The following is a 22,513-nucleotide window of genomic DNA, read 5'->3' as shown; positions in this document are numbered from 1 at the left end:
TGTAAAACCAGAATTACACGTAGTATATTTAAGATGATGGGACAGAAATTCAAAATGGCACAACACTGGCATTTGTGAACAAATGCAATAATCATACATTCTCACTCACTTTCCCATGAGATTATTTACATTCATACCTCAAATCTCTCTGCTTCCTTCCACAAATACAGAAATGTTTTTTAGATAATGCTCTAAAAGCAGTAAAGTTCCAGAGTGCAAAATCAGACACATCAGAAGTTGGAAAGAGAGAGATTAATTCCTACCCAAGGATTCCTTAGTTGAAGCTAATGGACTGTAACAAAACTTGGCCTTGTGCAAATTATATTGCTCAGAACTGTTTTTCAATTCCCATCAAGAAAGTGCTTAAAAAGCCCATGGGTTCGGCCTTTCAGTTTTAGTATTAATATAGAAAATCTTATTTTAACGTATCTTTTGAAACATTTAAATATTTGTTCCTATTCTCATTTCATAACTGCAATACAACAATGACTGGCTTTAAGAGGTACTTTTCCATTATATAAGGTAAAGTTTACAGCCCTCTGTACTCTAACAGAAAAAACTGTAGGATAGTAAAATAGTTTTTTATCCTTATGCAGCCCCTATCTTTCCTGTCTCAAACTGTCAGCTCCTGCAATGCATGATCTTTACATGACTTATGTGAACGAAAGCTGATGTATCACTTGCCAAACAACAGAAAATGTTTAATATATCTAAACAACTCCATGTGTCAGCAGACCATAAGAGACTGCTTTAAGCTCAGGTTAGTGCCAAGACAAACTCGGGAATAGTTTCAGTTTAAAACCATGAAGCATTTCTTTTCCTACAGCAGCCATATGTGCACATGGAAATAATTAACAGGTAGATGACATATAAACAACTCCAATACCTGACAATTTATCAAAACTTTTTACTTAACCTTCATTCTTCAGCACACAAAATCAAAGTACCCATACTTAACCAAAGAAAAAGCATTTGCTCAATAGTCAAGATTAATACATTAAGACAAGATACTCAGGACTAATATTTACAATATTACAGAAACATAACAAAACTAATAGTATTAATGATCTAGCAATTTTAAGAAGCTTTGCTATAATCTTTTGAATTGGTAATAACAGAAATTGGATTCCTGCACAACAAAAAACAGAAATTAACAGCACTAATATTGCAATTTTGAAAATTGTTAATTTAATCGCTCATTATTTCATTCAGGCTTAACTGTGAATCCAAACTTAGTTTATGGAACTTCAACATATCCAACCTAATTGTTCTTATGTATCATATTAATTTTAAAAGTAATCACTTCAAAGCAACTCAAGTTATATCCACTTTTTAATAAATTATCTGATCAGTTTATTCTTTGTATCTAACACAATAGTTATTTATCTAAAAGAAAAACAAACTAATACTTTTGATTTTCATTATTTTCAAGATGATTTTTTTAAAAATATGATTACGAAAATATTGCAGAATAATCCATTATTTTCAATTCTCAGAATTAATTGTGTATCATTGCCGCCCCGAGTCTTCGGAGAGGGGGGCATACAAATCTAATAAATATATATAATATATTATATATATATATATATATATATATATATATATATATATATATATATATATATATATAATATTTCTAATCAGTAAAGCTTTTTGAATCAAGTATTTTTTTAAAAACCATACCAATTAATCATTTTTCTTGCATGAAAAGAAAATAACAAGCATCAGCAAATTAAAATAAAAAGGGTCCCTGCATATCTTAGGTAACTGCCAAGTTAACCGAAGCCCGATTTGTTGCAATACATATCAATGCAATATTCTCTTACTGTCATATCAACAAGCAAGCATTCCACACTGAATGTACACTTGGACAGATTTATACTGCTATAGATTATTCTTTACATAATGTCATGTTAAAATGGTTCAGGACTTGAAAACCACAACCAAAAATGTATGTTGCTCTCTGAACTGATGTAACATGACACAAAGTCTTAATCAATCTCATTGTTCCTACAACTATATTACTGAGTGAAATTTATGAACAGTTCTTAAATTTGGCCCATTAAAAAAATTACATTGCAGTAACTCACTCTAGTGGTATTGTGGGAAGGTTGACTATTCTATAATTGGACAACAGAGACAACAAAGTTGTTAACACAACTCCTGAATTTACTTCCTATTCCTTTAAAAGTGCTGAAGCAAATCCAACTTGCTTACTTGATTCTTCAGAAGAAGAATAACATGAAAAATGACACACGCTTTTATTAGGTAAATGATTTTCCCAACTCAAAAGTATTCAAGCAATATTATATTTCTGTTTATTGTTCTTGTCCATGCCAACTTTGATTCCAGAAATTTTATTTATTATTCGGTCACTGACCAATAAAAATACATTCAAGAAAAGAAATAAAACAAAATATCCTCTCACAACAATTATCAGCAACCATTTGCAAATCTTATACATAATGCATCAGGATTTTGCTACTTTTAGAGAAATAAAAATTATCTTGGTTATTTAATGGGTAATGCAAAACCAGAGAGAGAGAGGGAGGGAGGGAGGGGGAGAGAGAGAGAGAGAGAGGGAGGGGGAGAGAGAGGGAGGGAGGGAGGGGGAGAGAGAGAGAGAGAGGGAGGGAGGGGGGGGAGAGAGAGAGAGAGAGAGAGAGAATGAGAATGGAAATTTAAATCCAAGAGGAATAATCAACTGATGACAAATATCCCTGTGAAGCTGACAACAGAGAAAGCCATGGTTTCTATGGCACCTGTGTTCCATGGCAATATCAGGTTTCATTTGGTTTTTCCTATATTTTCCTTCCAGGACAATTATGAAGAAAGTATTAAATCAGACAAAAGATAAGTTTCTCCTGATTTTGGGAATTGATGTAAATATCAGGCTGATTTAGACATTACATTCTGATGTCAAAATCTGTCTCAAACATCCAATCTGCCATGATCAGCAGTAGATGTGTGGGTGAGCTGCAACATTAGCTATATATGTTAATATTTGCAGACCAATTTCCCAGTCAATATTAATATATTGGAAGGAAAAGGGAGTATATGGGTGTGATCTTTACCTCCCTTATTCCCAAATCACTTCAATTAATTCACTGGAACCAGTTCAAAATTCTCCAGATTTTAACCTTCACCATATGTGCAGCATTTATCATTTTAAATTGTCATATAATAATAATATTCAAACTTGCTGCCATTTTTCTCTCACAACTATTTAAAATTATGGTCTGCTTTTACAAATTCCATTAAAGTTTCTAAATATACCAGGCTATTATTCTGAAATCTTATTTGTCAGCATTCAAACATATCAATGTTCTATTACTACACAGGTAATTTAATATATATATATATATAATATATATATAAATTTAATATATAAATTAAATTATATATTATAAATTATAAATTATAAATTATATATATATAATTTGGTGATTCTTTTATGCTGGAATTTTAACACAAACTATTAACCGGAAGAAAAGTATTACACTATTAAAGAAAAAAAAGGCAATGCTTAATTTTTCAATTTAACTTACAGTGTTTGTTGAGTCCTCTTGTAAAATCCTGTCATATAACTGTATTGCATCATCATAGCTGTAAATATGAACAGAAAACAATTGCAGGTAAATTTAACAGTGATTTACTATTTCTAAAGTTCTTAAAGCCATTCATTCCAACCCAGTAAGATGTACAAACCTCCTGAAAAATAACATTTGGATATGGACATAAATATGTATATAATGTTGTTCATCTGAAGTCATTTAAGTAGCTGAATTTGTGTTTTGGTACATTTGAAGCCACTATCCTCAGTGCAGACACTAGAGCACTTAAGTACAATTTTAACCAGACTCAACATCTTTGTTGAGACTGGTTTTTATTTTGATTAATAAATTGTTGTAACTTTCCTGGAGGATCACTTAGTAAAAAGTTTATATATTTTATTGCATTACATGTAGTCCTCCTTACGACTGCAATTGAGTGCTCAATTGCTCCTAAGTGACAGAAATTTGCGGAGTTTTGTCCAGTTTTTCTTCCCATTTTTGTTAAATAAATTACTGCGGTTTTTAAATAAGTAACATGGTTGTTAAGTGAATATGGTTTTCCCAATGATTTTGCTTATCAAAAGGAGAAAAAAGGTGAACAGGTGACCCCAGGAGATTGCAACCATCATATATGTGAGTCAGTTGTCAAGCATCCAAATGTAAATCATGTGATAATGGGAATGCTGCAATGTTCGTAAGGCACTTTCATCAGTGCCATTGTAACGTCAAACAGTCACTATGGAAACTGTTGTAAGTCAAGGACTACCTGTATAGGATTTTAGCAAATTTACCCATACATGCTAAGAACCTAAGCCAGAGTTATTGATATAGAATTTATGTTATTACTGAAATATGATATTTTTATATTAGAGTCTAATTTTCTTTATACCAACTGTAGGCTCTTCTCACTTCACATAGCTTTTTCAGAATCAGATTAAAACATTTTCAGCTACTTATTCCAACTTAAAGTGATATCTCAGGACAATGGCTTCTCACTCTCAAGAAAGAAAACCATGCTAGACATATTCTGTTGTAGGTAGTTCTTGCTTGGCATACTTGGGACAAGCAACACCATCTCTAAGTCAAACATCACATAACTGCAACAGACTTACTATACTACTTTCCATTTACACATTACTTGTGTCACCAGGGTTGCTAATGTGGCATCAAGTGACCAAATTTGAGCTTTTACTGTTGACTTCTCCACTGACTATTACTTGTCAGAAGCCAGTTGAGAAATGCACAAACTGCAGTTATTACTGCAAGATACTTCCATCTCAGATATACTAACAATAACAAAGCCTCCTACAACTGACCCCATCCCTCTGCCCCCCCCCCCCCCAAAATATCTGGTAATCACAGAGAAAGATGAACAAAATATAACATCAAAAATGTAATAGAAAAAGCATAACAAAGTGTTCTTCTTGTGCCAATTCAGAAAGCTCAGACTGCCCAAGGAGCGGTTGTTATAGTTCTACAGAGGAATTATTGAGTCTGTCATTTGCACCTCTATAACTGTCTGGTTTGGCACTGCAACCAAACAGGACAAACACAGACTTCAGAGGATAATTAGAACTGAAGAAAAAACAACGATCAAAACCGGCATTCCATTGAGGACCTGTATGCTACACGAGACAGAAAGAGGACTGTGAAAATATCTCACACCCTGGACACAAACTGTTTCAACTTCTTCCCACAAGATGACCCTGTAGGGCATTGTACATCAAAACAATTAGATATAAGGACAGTCCCCCCCCCCCCCCGTGTCATCACTCTGCTAAACATCTAATTCCAACAAGACAGTCAAAACTACCTAGTAGTTACTATTATCCTTCTCATTTTTTCTATTATCTATCTCATCATCTTTTTATAACTGGAACTTTGTTATTTGAATCTTATGACTTATATTGTTTTATTTAGTATTCTAAAATGATTTATGTTGATTGCTTTAGTATCCTATGACTATCACTGAGTGTTGTATCTTATGATTTATGATAAATGTATTTATATGACTATAATTATGATTTATCATTTGTTGCTTGTATGTACTGAGTGCTTATGCACTGGAGACTAATTCCTTGTGTCTTCAATCAATTTTGGCCAATAAAGAATTCCAATTCGAATGATCACATAACTGCTGTGATGGTCAGAAATATAAGATTATCTATCACCAGAATTGTTAAATACTTAATTTAATACTTAATAAGTTCACATCTAGTCAATTTATATTCAAAAAGGTTCTTAAATAATTAGAAGCAGAATATGAATGAAACTATTGTTCCATTTGTTTCAAATTTGAAAGATGTCAGAAAAAGAATTAAGATATTCCTTCTGAACTAGTAGTATATATTTCTTTAAGGAAACAAAATGTGAACATTCCAGTTTATATACCGGTAATTGATTATGAGTTAAGCACAGAACAATTGAACAAAGCATTCTATAATACAGAACAATGTCAAACAAATTGGACAGTGCTACTGTCTCTAAAAGATTGTTAACTTTAAGAAGTTGCATAACCTTAATTTTTAATGTACTGTACATTTCTATTACATTTTCTGATATGTTTCCATTCTACTTCATCTTTATTTATAATTTTCATACCTTACTCTCAACTACATAATGTATTCCTTCATAACTTTTATATTTATATATTCGGGGAGACGTCTTTTAAAGCTGCATCTGGAAAATATTCTTTAGAATTCAGTTACCTCTCCATGGCTTCAAATTTCATACCAGTTAACCGTTTAACTCTATGGCTCCCAGGGAATTGCCGCCTTAGTTCTTGAAGGCAATACTATAAATTACAAACATGAAGAAAAATAAGTAGGTAAGGAACATAATTTTCAAATGTTTCAGTGATGTTTATTTGAATGCAGTAACTAAGAGATTCATTTGGCAATAACCCATCTCAGCACAACCTAAATATCAAATTTACACTTCGAAAATATTTGAAAGAAGCCAGTATATAGATAGCTCCAAAACTACAAACATATTCAAAATATAGTTTTAAAAAAACCTACAGGAACATATAACTAATTAATAAGGTCAGGGATTGTTGTTTTTCCCTTTTCAGACATATAATGTACTGATAACAGAATTCAGCAATGGAGAAGTGCATACAAAAAGATCTTTACATTAAAAAATACACCATATTTCATTTGGATTTAATGTAATAAATCTATTATTTAAAATGAAAACAACTATTATTTCACCTAAACCAGTAACAGCTATTAAATGCAAATTTAATATACCCTGTCAGACAGAAACAAATTCCAAATTCAACTACTCAATTCAGTGCTTGGAGACATGATTAGAAGCTATCAAAAATAATAAAACATGAACCTTATATAGACTAAAAAAATAAAGTTTTGTAGCTGGAGGGTCTAAATCTAAAAACTACCATGGAAAAGATATTTGACAAGCGATCATAAGAAATAAAAGTGATAGTAAAGATAAGACCTCAGACATGAGTGTCAATCAAAAGACTAGAGCTGACTTTGAAATACTGGATGAGGATTTACAGACATAAAGGAAGGTGAAAAGAACAGAGTTAGATGCTGCTCTTTAACAAAAGGCCCACAGCTAAAAAGCACATCCAAGTCACAATCATGGGGATATAAATTCATAGTGACAGGAGGAAAATTCAAAAGTCATGTTAGAAAATATTACTTCATAGAAACAGTGGAAGCGTGTAACCAACTTCCGGTGAAGGAAGTGGGTCAGTCAACATTAACTGAGTTAAAGTGTACTTGGGATAAACACACCTCCAGTATCTGACAAAATTAAAAATAAATAAAAATGGATAAAATATAAAAATTAAAAATAATAAATACATAAATTTAAAAGAAAACAAAAAACACCTCAATGGTCAGACTAGATCAATAACTAGATTTGTTCTTCCTGTTCTTTCCCAATGCTTCTTAATAGCCAACTTAGAGAATACCTACATCCTTGGTGATGTTTGAGCTTGGTTGTTTTCTTGAAGACATTTCATTACCAAAACTACCATAGTTAACACTGCCAGTGATAGTTTCGGTAGTGAAACCTCTGTAAGAAAAAAAACCAAGTCCAGAGAGCACCAACGACCCCCTCATTTCAACCCCTAGCTATAAAAATTCTCCTTTAGTTATGCCTAGGTTAATGTTATGACTATTTGTAGCCCAGATTCACTTGAGATGTCAGCTATAGAAATTAATTAATTTAAATAAATAAATAAAATCCATGCAAATATATGGTGGCTTTTAAAAGAATAGGTGATCTAACTAAATCTGTGGAGGTACACGTATACATGGGCAATATGGTCACCTGAGAGAAAAAAAAGGAAAAGAACGCAGACTCATAGTTATGGGAGATAATATCATCATCATCATCATCATCATCATAATTTATTAGATTTGTATGCCGCCCCTCTCCGAGGAATCGGAAAAGATACACTTTGGAAGGTCAACATACAAGCATACCATATTTCATCTGGAAATGATGGCAAACATTTCTTCCCAATTCAGGTGTTTCATTTGTTGAGTCAATAAAAACAATAAAAACCTAAAATTTTCTTTACGATTCCAGAAAGTGTAAGTACAGTATTTTTCGGATTATAAGACGCACCTTCCACCATCCCAAATACAGCCACCAAAAACAGCCACTTTTGGCTTTCCGAAGCCCCACCCCCGCATGCCATTTTTGCAAAAATTGGCTCATTTTTTGTAAAAGCAGGTGGCGCAGAAGGTTTGGAAGGCCTTGCTCCTGGGAGATGGGGAAAGGCAAAAATGCCCCCATTTTTGCAAAAAACTGGGGTATTTTTGTCTTCCCCCTGCCCCCAGAAGCACTCTGTAGCCCCCCCCAAATGCTCCGTGTGCGCCATTTTTTGCGAAAATGGGTGAAAAATTTGCCCATTTTTGCAAAAAATGGGGCATGCAATTTGGGATGCCTGCAGAGTGCTTATAGTCCAAAAAATACGGTATATTACCGCACAAATGCAAACTATTTTCAGATGCAGTTGTTTGACCATTCCTGAAAAAAACAAACCAATGCCAAGCATACTTAAGTCATAATGTAGATCTTGGAGGGGGAGGAGAGAAATAATATTTGGTACAGATTATTATCTAGTTTAAATCACTGCTTGCAATGGAGTATGGATTGGATAAGGCTAAATGTGGTAAAATTCAGTCAATATATAGAGGTTCTCAACAATGAACAAGCGGTGTTGAAAAGTTAAGGTTTGCACTTTGGGGATACTATTATACCTGGCCTTGTGCCCAGTGGTTTTGGCGTAATATAATCGGAGACCATTTAGCATGATTTTATTCCTTGTTTCTAATTATACAGTTTGCTTTGAACTTTGGAAAGCTAGTTTATACAGCTGTTTTATTTTAGCCAATTGGGGGTTTCAATGAAAAATATTAATTACCACAACAAGCCATCCTGAATTCATCTTACAAGTATATATAATTGCTGTCCTAGTTTATTTTTTTTTTAAAAACTTTGAAAGATTTACTTATTTATTTGTTTGTTTGCTTGTTTATTTATTTGACTAGGATACCGCCCCTCTCCATGGATTATCACTGAAGGCCAATACAATATGATTCGGCAAATGAAACAATGACAAGTGTGTATAATCTTCCTTACTTTCATGGTGTAAAATATGCTTAATTTCTCTAAGTCAATAGGCTTCACATAAACATAAATGACAGGATAAACACTATGATGGAATAAACTATTGGGAGAAACAACATAGCCTCAGTTCCCCCAGGTTTCATTGTACCTCTTATTAAAACATAAAGTATTTTAAAATATAATTTCTAAATCACACTACTTCCCACAATAGAAGAGTAGAACAGTAAAGGCAACAGAGTTAGCAAAGATGGCGAGACTGTTTCAATCAAAGACAAGAGTTTATCTAGCTTCATTTCTACTTGAAAACAGCGTCTGGACTTTTTGTTCAACACTGGGAAAATGAAGCTTTAATTTCAGATTTTGAAAATTATGATAATTTTGTCATTACAAAAATGGATTGAAATGTTGCAAGATATAAAAGATTGAGGTTGCATTTTTTAATTTTACTGCATAAAAACCTCAACATTTTTTTCTTTACTTTCTCTTTTTCTCTTAGTTTTCTACCTTTTTTTTTGCATTTTTATTTTATAATGAAACAATAAACATACATAGCTTTCAATGCAGTGCCCAAGAACAAGCTCAAGAATACATAAAAGACAAAAACAAGTCCACTATTAAGCTATTTAAAATTATGGATTGAAAACACTGTGCAAATTTAATATTTATCTGCTCTTTCACCTCAAGAAACAAATTAACTGATTTTATAGCACTTTTCTTTTGCCCAAAAAGAGAAAAATATTTCCATGAGCAAGAACAACATTTCTATAGTAGTAAAATAAGAAAATGTACATGAAAAAGAAAAGGGACTAAAGTTTTTTAAAGTTTCAATATATCTACTGAAGATGCCCCTGGCTAGTTAACTTGCATATCATTGAGAGAAGGAAAACAGTAAAAACTGAATTAATACATATCACTGTAACCAGAAACAAATACAACTAAATCATTGTGAATACCAATATCTAAAGAGTAGAACAAGCCATAATTACGGTATATATTAAAACAATATCTAAAGAAGCAATGCCCATAATGATGAAAAAGGAATAGCTTTATAGGTACATATCCATGTTTAAATCCATGTTTAAGCTATTGAACTAATAGGCCTAGAGCATTAAGAGATTCCCTCAATTTTTAAAACATGCAACCTGGGCAGTCCAAAAAATGATATCCAATTATAATCTCGTAATAAATATATTTTACTTTAAATTCCAAATATTCCAATATACAGTCCTTCAGCAAAAATGCATGCCTGCCCACCCAAAATCACATTGTTTTATTAATTGTCCAGAATAAATTAGGTAACATTTCAAAATAGTATCTTAAAAATTGAAAAGTTCATAGTTTTTAATCACTTCTCTTTCCCAGTGCAGCTTCCCATTTGATATAATATGCTATGGTTTCATGAAACTCTTCCGGAGTTTCATGAAACCATAGTGAATACATTTAAAACTTTTGAATGTTACTCCTGGATACCTAGGAAATATGTCCTTGCAGAGATACTTTCCAGTCATGCAATTCTCAGACATGGACGTTTCAAAGATTTAAAAAGGAAACTAATGTATTTCACAAGATTTACTGAGCCCTAAAAGTAGACTGCATAAATATATTCCAGCAATGGACTGCAGAAGAAAATAAGAAAGCTGCTCACCTATTGTGTTAGCAAAGATTAGATTTACTGGATTTGCAAAAGACGTTATGCAACTTACCGATGCTAAATCATCTCGGTTGCAATCCAGCGCGGCGATCATCACTTGCTCATATATTATCCAAACTAGATAATACAAAATATCATGAAAAACAGATTTCCAACAAGCCTGCTAATTATAATTAGCTCATAGCAAATTGTAGGACATGTTGTCTTTTATAGCATGAGTATACTTAATCTTATGGAAACCCATCACACTAATGCTATACCCTTGACTAAAAATAACCCAGTCTAATAAACTGAACTTCTTTCAACTCCATGCAAACCCAGATTGTTCAGCTTCCATCAAGAAAAAAATAATCATAGACAATTTGCAATACATTTTTTTGCATTATATTTATATTTCTCTTGTGTAAAATCTGAAAGGATTCTGAGAATAGACAAACTTCTTAAGCAAAATAAAAATGTTTTAAAGTATAAGCTATGTGGTTAATGCAGACCATAAGAAGAGTAAAAGACATGACAGCAGGAAATTATAGTTAATTTACTGCAATCCTCTGGAACAATGACATATGTATATTACAAATTAACTGGAACAAAATATTGTTGTTTGTAATAAAAGTAATGTGTTATCTAAATTAATGAAAGTTATTAAGTTGTTACTGTAAATTCATAGAGTAATTCACCTAAAAAAGGTCAATGAGTATATTCAACTATTCTGATAAGACAATCACTATTTCCGATATAATTTACTTTGGTTCAAAATAGAAATCAGTTCCTCACAAGTTTACTATTCACTTATTTTTACGAAAGAAATCGGATTTCACGACTCATGGTTACTTCTGGCAATATCCTAGCATTTAATAAATCCATTTAAGAAAAGCTATATTTTGTTGAATTTAAGTATTACTAAGATCAAAATTTCCTAAAATTAAATAAAGAATATTCTAATTCAGATCTTCGAGACCTCTGTGAAAAATAAACTGCTCATACTGTATGAGTTAGGTTAACGGAATTACAAAAATGAAGATAAAATAATTAAAATCAAATATTTTTTCATTCCCTTTCTGCCTTCATAGGAATCTTAATCAATCCTATACTCAGATGCTTTACCTTGCATTGCATACATTCTTCTTTAAAACTTTTTCTTCAACAATTCCCTTCTGATATAAAATACGGAATGCCAAGCTTCTTTCTGAGAAGAATTTATATTATGAACTTTCTTCCCAAATGATACTGCATCTAATGAAAATCCAGGCATATCCTACACTCTCCTGCCCAACTGCATTATAAAAGCAACCTTCATACTGATTTCACGTCACTGACTTTACTTTAATTTTTGCAGGAATAAACATCGTTATTTCAATCCCTAAACATTAGACTAGTTGAAATTTGTTTAAAGATTTCTGGGAGCTGTGGAGCGGTGGGGAAGATACTTCCCAAAGTATCTATTTGAATAGAAAGTAACTTAATCTGTTATAGCTACAATGTCCCTAGCCACACGCTATACTTGTAAAAATCAACGTCTAGGAATACCGGTCGGTTTTAAGCATACAAAGTTGGTATTGCGAATTAACATACCATCAAATAATTAACTAAAATAGATGAAATGATAGAGAAATCAATTGTATTCTAATTGTGACCAATTCAGATCGAATCCTGTATGCTAATTATTTTATCTGATATTTTAATGTAAATACATATGTCTGACTTTGTTGGCCTTTATTACAAAATATGCAAATTTTAACTGGATACTAATAAAACTTAGAACATGTCATATACATCAGAAAAGCTAACTAATAAGGAGAAGTAAAACAGTAACCTACTGTCATCACCAAGCTTAGCTGCATATTCATTAATTAACTCTTCTCCAACTTCAACTATTTGCTCACTGTTCCGATAGTTCTCTTCCCTCCATTTTCTCATTTTGTCTCGCATCTCTGAAATAAATACAATGACAATTAGAATAGGCTAATAATAGTGTCAAATATTTTGAATGATATCCAATTTAAACAAATAATCCTTGCTGAGATATGGCTGTCATATGAATACATGTGTATAATTCTATTTCTCGTATTACACTCACACAGCTTTTCAACAAAATTTAAAATTGAAAACTTACTGCTGTAGTTCAGCATACTTCTACTTTTTGGGAATGACTAAACTTATACAAAGTATAAAACTCCAAACTGATTTTGAATTGCTATCCTCCTTGGTGACAAAAACACATAATGCTGTATTGCAAAAACATTTTACAGAACTGAAACTGTAAATTTCTAAATACCATCTCATTGTTTAGAAACCACCTGTTATTTTAAGATTATTTTTCTTTTCATTCAAAGGAATATTTGTTTCAATTTATAATTATGCTGGGAACCATTTCTCACTGCAAATGTAAAATGATCTCATTCTGAATGCGGAACAATTTCATTTTAAAATTACAATATCCAATTATAGATAAAGGATAATACAATCACACACACCATTTACAACTTCCTCTGAAAATTCTCAGGTTGTTTACAGCACTCTAAAGCATGCACTATTAAATGGTTAACTCATACAATTTTCTTACTTTAATAAAACTTATAAAAGGGTAATGTTAACTTATATAGAAATATTTCTTACTATTTTCTAAGTCAAAATAGACGTATATGAGAAAAATATTACTCTTAAAAGTAATGCAGCAGCGATATATATGTACACTTTACACTTTTAAAATATTAATTTTTCTTAATTAATAAAATATCCACTAATACGTCAAAAAGAGCAACAGTACTTCTTTATACAATTCATTTATTTTTTGAAAGTATTAAGGTTATCATAAATATGGCTATAATAAAGTAAATGTCAAGAATAATATCATGGTTGTCAAATATGCCGCTAAGTAATATAAGCTTAAAAACATATTTGTTCATGAAATCTTTCCACGGGTTTTTAAAGTGCATTGCAGAGTCCTCTGAAAATTTGATTTTACCCCTCTCTCCCACATAAAAAAAAATCTCAGTATGTTGGAAACATACTGCATTTTATTCTAAAAGTCAATAAAACCACTGTATATTATGTTTCATGTGCCTGAGTAGAGCTAAATGGTTCCTGACTCAAGAGGATGTCTGGAAATTAAAAAATGGACATAAACAACCTGAGTGAATATCGTATCTATTACCAAGACTAAGAGATTAAAATATTAGAAGCTGTATTTTTACTGTGAATTCACTTCACCACTGGTAGAACATCCATGTAAGACTCATTCCAATAAAAAAAAAGATTCTATGTCAAAATATACTACAGGATTTCAAATACAGTACTGGAAAAAGTTTTGTCATCTGATTTGTTTTTAAAAAAAGAAGGTAAGTAACTTGAAGTGTTACAGCCGAATTGTTCCCATAGAAGAAAACTACACTCTTCAAAGAACATTTGTCCCATGACAAGTATTGCAGACTAAGATAAATTAAAGGACCAGGTATTAAGATATATATATAGAAGGAGAAGAGGAAGAAATGTTTTCAATTGTAGCTGTACCAAATTAGATGCAATGCTCATTATTGTTCTGAGTCTTTCAAAATTATTGTAAATATTAAGAATTACTTTTAAAAGAGAAACTATAATATACTCCAAACAATTCATATAGCAAATTACTGTAAAAAGCTATCACGATAAAAGTTACAGTTCTTTCCCAGCTATAATTAGCTTAATAAGTTTAATTCTTTCAAAAATGGAAACAAGAGTAGCACCTGATTGTAAAAATTACACCTATTGATGTATCTCTTAAAGGCATGGGGGATTTGAGACACCTTTCCCCCAGGCTTATTATAATTTATGTTTGGTATGTATGTGCTGTTTGGTTTTTTTAAAATTGATAGGGTTTTTAGTTTTTTTCTTAATATTAGATTTGTGCCTGTACAATATTGTTTTATCGCTTGTGGTGAGCCGCCCCGAGTCTTCGGAGAGGGGCGGCATACAAATCTAATAAATAAATAATAATAATAATAATAATAATTATTATTATTATTATTATTATTATTATTATTATTATTATTATTATTATAACCTGATAGAACAGAAATACCATGGGTGGCTTGAGTTATAATTATGGCCATTGTAAAATCAAGACAGGGCACATGGTGACCCACTTAATATCCACAATTGCTTAGAACCAAAATTCTCAGCTCAAGTGTGATTGTGAGTCCAGGATCACTTGTATACCGTTTCCCCCCAAAAAAGACATCCTCTGATAATAAGCTCAATCAGACTTTTGAGTGCATGGCAATAAGGCCAAGAACTTATTTCAGGTTTGAAAAAATTATAAGACAAGATCTTATTTGGGGGGAAACATAGTAGTTTTCTGTACATATTATTTCTGCGTATTTTTAGTTCTTATGTTTTGTATTCATTGTATATTTAAATAAGCTTTTAAAAAGAAAGGTTATTCTCAGAACTTTATTCTAACATTTCTACTATAGTTCACTCGTTATTCAGCAATGCACAATAAACATTCATCTTAGGATAGTAACCAAATTCAAGTTGATAAGCCAATAATTTTATCTTCCTTACACAATTTCTCATATATGTCTATTTTTGGATTCTACCTCTCTTTTGAATGTATAAAGTATGAACACTGAAACAAAAATATGAAATTTCAGAAAAATGAAGGCTGAGGAAAGCTAAATATTCTTTTATACCCAGTTACAAAAACACATTGGATACTCTCTTAAGGGTCATTGAAAAGAGACACCTTCCGTAAATTTCATTTATGAAAAGCGCCTTTTGTCTTTAGGCTCCCTGCACAACTCAGAAAGGTCCAAATCCTAAAGACAATATATATGTACAGTGATACCTCTACTTAAGAACTTAATTCTTTCCGTGACCAGTCTCTCAAGTAGAAAGGTTTGTGAGTAGAAGCATTTTTTCCCATAGGAATCAATATAAAAGCAAATAATGCATGCAAACGCATTAGGAAAGAAATAAAAGTTCGGAATTTGGGTGGGAGGAGGAGAGCGAAGAAGAGGAAGAGGACAGTCGCCGCTGAAGGAAGAAGGTAAGGTGAGGGTAATTTTAAAAAATCCAAAACTTTTAAGCCTTTTTTTTTAAAAGGGGGACTCTGAGGCGGCGAGGAGGAGCATGTACCTCCCATACAGCCGGCACGAGGCTGCCTCCCATACATTACATCAGAGAGAGAAACCCAGGTGGAATGGCAGGAAACTGGCCGGGCCTTCATGCCGCTCTCCAATTTCCTGTTAAATTTTTCCTGGCTCAGGTTCTTAAGTAGAAAATGGTTCTTAAGAGGCAAAAAAATCTTGAACGCCCAGTTCTTATCAAGAATAGTTATTAAGTAGAGGCGTTCTTAAGTAGAGGTACCACTGTATTTGAAAATTACTTCCCCCCCCCAAAAAGATTGGGAAATCTACTAGTTATTTATTTATTTATTTATGAATGAATGAATGAATGAATGCTGTATTTTATTTATTATGTATGAGTGTAACAGTTAAGACTCGTTCTTTATATATTAGGATTCACTTCAGGTAATAATTTGAACCATGACATAATTCATCAGAAAAAGCTGAAGTTTTTGGAAGTTCTCCTACTGTCTTTATGAGGGCAGAGAAGTATATCCTTTCAAATTTTAAAATAATGTGACATTCTATTCCTATGTCACCATTCATGAATTGAAATTAGTCATAACATAATCCAGAAGCAAGGGTGGTTTTGGTTTCTTACAGTTAACTCGGTTGGATTAACACATTATGCTTTGCTATACAGTGGAACCCCGACATAAGAGCTGCTCTACTTAAGAACAACTCGAGATAAGAGCTGGGAGGGGAGAGATATTTTTGTTCTACTTACAAGCCCAAATTCGAGATACAAGCGCCAAGGAGCTGTCTCCTGAAGCCAAACGCTAACTTCCGCGTTCGGCTTCAGGAGACAGCTGCGAAGCGGCGCGCGTGTTTTAAAAGGTTGCAGCCGGCCTGAGGGGCTCGGGGGGGTGCTTGCAGCTTTCTTTCTTGCTCTTTTTCTTTCTCTCTTTTACCTTCCCTTCCTCTATTTCTTCTTTTCTTTCTCCTTCCCACCTTCTTCCCTCCCTCCCTCCCTTCACTCATTCCTCTCTTACTCTCCCCTTTCATAAGTTTCCTTGCTTCCTTCCTCTCTTCCTGTCCTTTCCCCCTTTCTTTCTTTCTTTCTTGCTTTCTTTCTTGCTCTTTTTCTTTCTCTCTTTTACCTTCCCTTCCTCTATTTCTTCTTTTCTTTCTCCTTCCCACCTTCTTCCCTCCCTCCCTCCCTTCACTCATTCCTCTCTTACTCTCCCCTTTCATAAGTTTCCTTCCTTCCTTCCTCTGTTCCTGTCCCTTCCCTCTTTCCTTCCTTCCTTCCCACCCTCCGTCCATTCATTCACCCATTCCTCTCTTGATCGCTTAAAGCCGGTCCCTGGTGCAAAAAGGGTTGGGGACCTCTGTCCTACAGGATTGGGTGGCAGAGAAGTTGAACATATGTAAATTTAAAAGTTTAAGAAAGTTTACAAGTTAAGTGAAAGAAACTTCATTATTCATTTATATGTACATGTACATTTCTTCATTAAAAACATGTCTTTCTGCATAATTTAGACTAACTTTGTGAGTTTTTTGAGGGCTGGAACCAATTAAAATTATTTACATTAATTCCTATGGGGAAAAGTCGTTCGAGATAAGAGCTGCTCGACTTAAGAGCCCAGGTCCGGAACGAATTAAACTCGTATCTCGAGGTACCACTGTATTGTGTTTTAATTAAGGGTTCTGAAGTCACATCAGCTGGATTCAGACAAGCTAAATATAGCCAAATGAGCTACATTACATCAGTAGTCCTTATTTTTCTGTAAATTATTATTATTATTATTATTATTATTATTATTATTATTATTATTATTCTTCCCAATATTACAGATCTGATTCATACATTACATCAAATCATAATATGGTTTACAAATCCACCCACTTTAATTGCAAAACATGGTTTATGGTTTGGCATGATATATGAACTTAGCCAATTGTTAATTTTAAGGCGTTAAGAACTGATATTTCGTACACAACAATCAAATTAAATCACTCACTCACTCCCTTCCCCCGCTTATTGTATTCATTAATCCCATGCCCTTCATTAATTTCATGACATTTTGTTGTGCAAATATATAAATGGCATATTTTCACTACAAATAAGTGGGAAAATGGATTAATATTATGCAATGTCAGTCAAGCAACTTTGAAAATGTTTCTAGTTCTGAATATACGTGATATAATTCTTACTAAATACTGCCAAGTTTGAAAATGGGTCAATCCTTTCCAAAGCGTTTTGTTGTTGAAATGGAAGGAGGGGTAAATATAGTGATTTTATAAGACTGTAATATAAAATTTGATAAGACTGTAACCTTAATTTAATGGATCAGATACAAAATATAATATCTACATACTATATCCTTCTGCACATGAATAAAATCTTATCTGTCATTTTACATATGTGAAAAATATGCTTGCCTAAAATCCTGTTTGAATTTAATGTTTAATGGAAACTGCTTCCCCAATTTTCTGTCAAACAGTGTCTTATAAACTCTGTTCTCCCACTAAATTTAGGCAAAAGTGGATAGTTGAAGGAATAACCTCTATAGGTAAGAGAGTTCAATCCCTATGGAAATAACATTCTAATAAAGTTCAAAGATCATATAAATTGGCGCTCTGTTTATCTAAACAGAATTGTTGGTTAACTTAATAGCAAATAGTTAATTAGCCTTTCCTATTTTCTACATTTATATGGTTTTTGATGCATAATTACATGTAGAGCAATAATAAATAATACCTATCATCAGTCTTGCATCTTTTCATACCCACAAGTTATCTAACTCTAGCCTACCTTGAATTTCATTATTATAGAATTGGGAAAAATTGTGTGTGTGCACATATGTATATGTGTATGTATATGTGCACACACACACTTTTTTCCCCATTCAATTGTGTCTGATTCTTGGTGACTGCTTACATAAATCTTTCTTTAACCTCCTTCTTGGGACTTGGGTTAGGATACCTAAAATCACCCAGCTGGCTTCCATTTCTAAGGCAGGGATATTAAAGTTCCCTGGTTTCTAGCCGCCTTAACCACTACATCAACTAGCTCTAATATATACAAATATATAATTATAGGAGTATATTATACAAACATATAAAATATATAGAAATCTTAAAAACACACACATGGCTAACTCAGATAAATGGAAAACAAAATATTCCAATTTGCTTTGTACCTTGAAGAAAACATGTTAAGAAATTGAGCGAGCGGAATAGAATATACCTCAAGTAGACCTGACAAAAAACACAACTGCATGAGCTAATTCTACATTATTGTAAGGCTACATTAACACAATCTTGCAAATTTGAAAATACAGTACAAATCTCATATTGTCTCTTTTTTACCTCCTAATAAATTAATGCAGATTATTATTATTATTATTATTATTATTATTATTATTATTATTATTATTATTATCTATCTTTGCAGATTATTCAGCTTCAGGCTTTATCTGATCACTTCCAGGGCAGAATCTCTTCCCTTCATCCCTCAAGGTAATTCCCATATACCATTACAAATATAAAGTAGAATAATCTTATTAATTTGAGCTGGTCAGCTCAAAGTTATTATATTAATTAGCACATAGAAACATAAAGACTGACAACAGAAAAAGACCTCATGGTCCATCTAGTCTGCCCTTATGCTATTTCCTGTATTTTATCTTAGGATGGATATATGTTTATCCCAGGCATGTTTAAATTCAGTTACTGTGGATTTACCAACCACGTCTGCTGGAAGTTTGTTCCAAGGATCTACTACTCTTTCAGTAAAATAATATTTTCTCATTTTGCTTTTGATCTTTCCTCCAACTAACTTCAGATTGTGTGCCCTTGTTTTTGTGTTCACTTTCCTATTAAAAACACTTCCCTCCTGAAACTTATTTAACCCATTAACATATTTAAATGTTTCGATCATGTCCCCCCCTTTTCCTTCTGTCCTCCAGACTATACAGATTGAGTTCATTAAGTCTTTACTGATACATTTTATGCTTAAGACCTTCCACCATTCTTGTAGCCCCTCTTTGGACCCGTTCAATTTTGTCAATATCTTTTTGTAGGTGAGGTCTCCAGAACTGAACACAGTATTCCAAATGTGGTCTCACCAGCGCTCTTTATAGTGGGAGCACAATCTCCCTCTTTCTGCTTGTTATACCTCTAGCTATGCAGCCAAGCATTCTACTTGCTTTTCCTACCACCCAACCACACTGCTCACCCATTTAATGTTAATTGATAATTAATAGCTAATTAATAGAACTCACAAAATTGATGATCCTAAGCTGAAGCAAGCTCAAAATCACAATAAAAAGAGAAAATAAATACCCTACAATTTCACATATTTTTAGAGGATAAACACGGTTTACCTCCAGGTAAATAGACAAAAGTATTTTCTGCCAATGTCTTTCACTGTGTCATAGGGCCCAGTTACGCGAATTGTATTTAGCTGCTTTTATTTAATTGACCTCAAAAGGCTGTTGCGGAGATAGCAGGTGCTACCATGGACTCTTTGGAGAAATATGAAAGTGAACCATTTCTTTAGGAATTGCTGCAGAACAGTATTTCCAACTTTTTATAGAGAGCAGGAATTCAACTTGAAACTATTTTTTCACTCTTCAAGACTAGTAGCTTAGAATCAATACATCTGTAATAAATAAATTCACCTATTAAATATTCTGAATTCAGAAGTATCAAAATATCATGTCTGCAGGTCTATGCCCAGCTTTCTATATACCCAGATTTCCGAATAAAAATATATCAGGATTGTTATCTGCATTCCACACAAGATCCAAGTCTTATGTTTCAACATTATTTAAATAACCCGCCTACATTCATATTTCACACAGCCATCATTTCCAATTTTTCCTGAGCTTCAGTATGCATATTAATATATAAAAAAGAAAAAAAGGCAGGCAGACCATTCTCTTTAACATCAATTCCCTGCACTCTTAATTCACAAGCTCAAGATCACACTACTTTTAAATTCTCTTATTACTGCTTATCCCATCATTGAAAGCAAACCAGACAGACTTGAAAAACTTTCTGAAGGTTGACAGCTTTGAAAAAAAAACTGGAAAAGGGGAGGGGGGAGAGAAATCAACATCAAATGTGAAATGCATATACCAAAAGCCAAGATTTAAATATATTAGATAAGGAGATTTTGGAAAAAGAAGGAGGATCATCATGATGGGTAAGAGTTTGAGAAATATTTTAATTTGTTATGTAATGATAATAAAAACACCCACTTAGGGAAGGATTTAGCTGGTGGAAGGGAAGTAGGAAGGAAGGAGAGAAAGGAGAGAATGGAGAAGGGAAGGGTTGTAGAAGGATGGAGGAAGTAAGAAAGTAGGGAGTAAGAAAGTAGGTACTAGTGGTGGAATAGCCACCTGAGACAGAAAGAGGGAAATGGAAGGAAGGAAGTTGGATATAGATGAAATAATATAAAGCAAACTTTGAATGTGAACTAGTTAATTGTACTGGGATAATGATATAAATACATTAAGATATATTGAAGGTATATGAAGCTGTATGTTGACTGTGGAGAAAAATAAATAGAACAGAATTCTTCATTGACCAAGTGTGATTGGACACACAAGGCATTTGTCATTGGTGCATATGCTCTCAGTGTACATAAAAGCAAGGATACAACAAGAATCATGAGGTACAACACTTAATTATTGTCCTAGGGGGTCAAATAAGCAATGAGGAAACAATATTAATAAAAATTGTGTGTGTGAGTGTATACAGTAATTCCTTTCCCCTCTATATGAATTCTTGGGATGGAAGTCTCCCAGTTTGTCTCCGGAGAGGATCAAATTAGGGATTGTTATTTTTATAATTCGTAACTTCACACTAGACCAGACTCCACCACCCTTTCTCCTCTAAAAACAACTGTGAAGAGTTATTTATACAGAGCATTGAACAAGCTACGCAAATGACAGCGATGCGAAGGCGATTACAGGGTTAATTACTCCGGATTATGCGCAAACGATATTTGAGAATTGCACGTAGAAAGACCTTCCCAACGCACTTTTTCTTTTCCCCTCGAGAAGAGGAAAAAAAGACGGAGACGAGCGAGGCTTCCGAACAGCGAAGAGGCGCCCCCGGTCGCACCACCGGAGCGACGAACGAGTCCCTCACGCAAGGGAAGAAACGTCGTAAGCACCCCAACCCTTTACGTCTACCCCACCCGCCGCTTCACGGCCCCCGGTTTACCTTCCCAAGTCACGTCGTACATCTCCGAGACTTTCGCCATTTTGCCGGCCTCCCCCTCCCTTCGCCAAGCCACCGGCTCACGTGATTCCGCTAAAAGCCCCGCCCTCAGTCTGCCAGCCCCCGTGCCGGCAGCTTGCGAACGCGATTGTGATTGGTTAGGAGCGCGGAGGGCGGGAAAGAAGGAGACTAGGCGTTGCGAAACCTGCCCGGAGGACTCGCTCGCTCTCGGTCGAGCTGAGGCGGTTGGCTGGTGTTGCTACCGATCAGTGGGGTCATGGTGTAGCCGGGCCCCGACGGGAGGTGTTTGAGTCAGAACCAGCCGTGACGACTCATCTTCCTTCAAGAAAGGGCCATGTTGGTGATGCTCACCTGCTTGGGTTTGCATTGCATCTGTGGGAAGCCCAGCTTCC

General features: G+C 33.7%; 1 protein-coding gene across 1 annotated transcript in view; it reads right to left on the bottom strand.

Moving 5' to 3' along the window:
• The window catches only part of EMC2 (ER membrane protein complex subunit 2), a 41,470-nt gene extending 18,963 nt beyond the window's left edge, over nt 1–22,507 (bottom strand). Inside the window, exons 1-5 of the mRNA XM_070748217.1 lie at nt 22,104–22,507; nt 12,636–12,749; nt 10,871–10,935; nt 6,263–6,348; nt 3,549–3,606 (exon numbers count right to left, since the gene is read on the bottom strand). Of these exons, the coding sequence (XP_070604318.1) occupies nt 3,549–3,606; nt 6,263–6,348; nt 10,871–10,935; nt 12,636–12,749; nt 22,104–22,143 (363 nt within the window). The 5' untranslated portion in view covers nt 22,144–22,507. The remainder of the gene's footprint in view (nt 1–3,548; nt 3,607–6,262; nt 6,349–10,870; nt 10,936–12,635; nt 12,750–22,103) is intronic.
• Between the last annotated feature and the right edge of the window lie 6 nt (nt 22,508–22,513).

The sequence above is a fragment of the Erythrolamprus reginae genome, chromosome 3 (assembly GCF_031021105.1).
Source record: "Erythrolamprus reginae isolate rEryReg1 chromosome 3, rEryReg1.hap1, whole genome shotgun sequence".
Classification (NCBI taxonomy): Eukaryota; Metazoa; Chordata; class Lepidosauria; order Squamata; family Dipsadidae; genus Erythrolamprus; species Erythrolamprus reginae.
The sequence above is the reverse complement of the archived record's forward strand: the minus strand, read 5'-3'. Positions and strand labels throughout refer to the sequence as shown.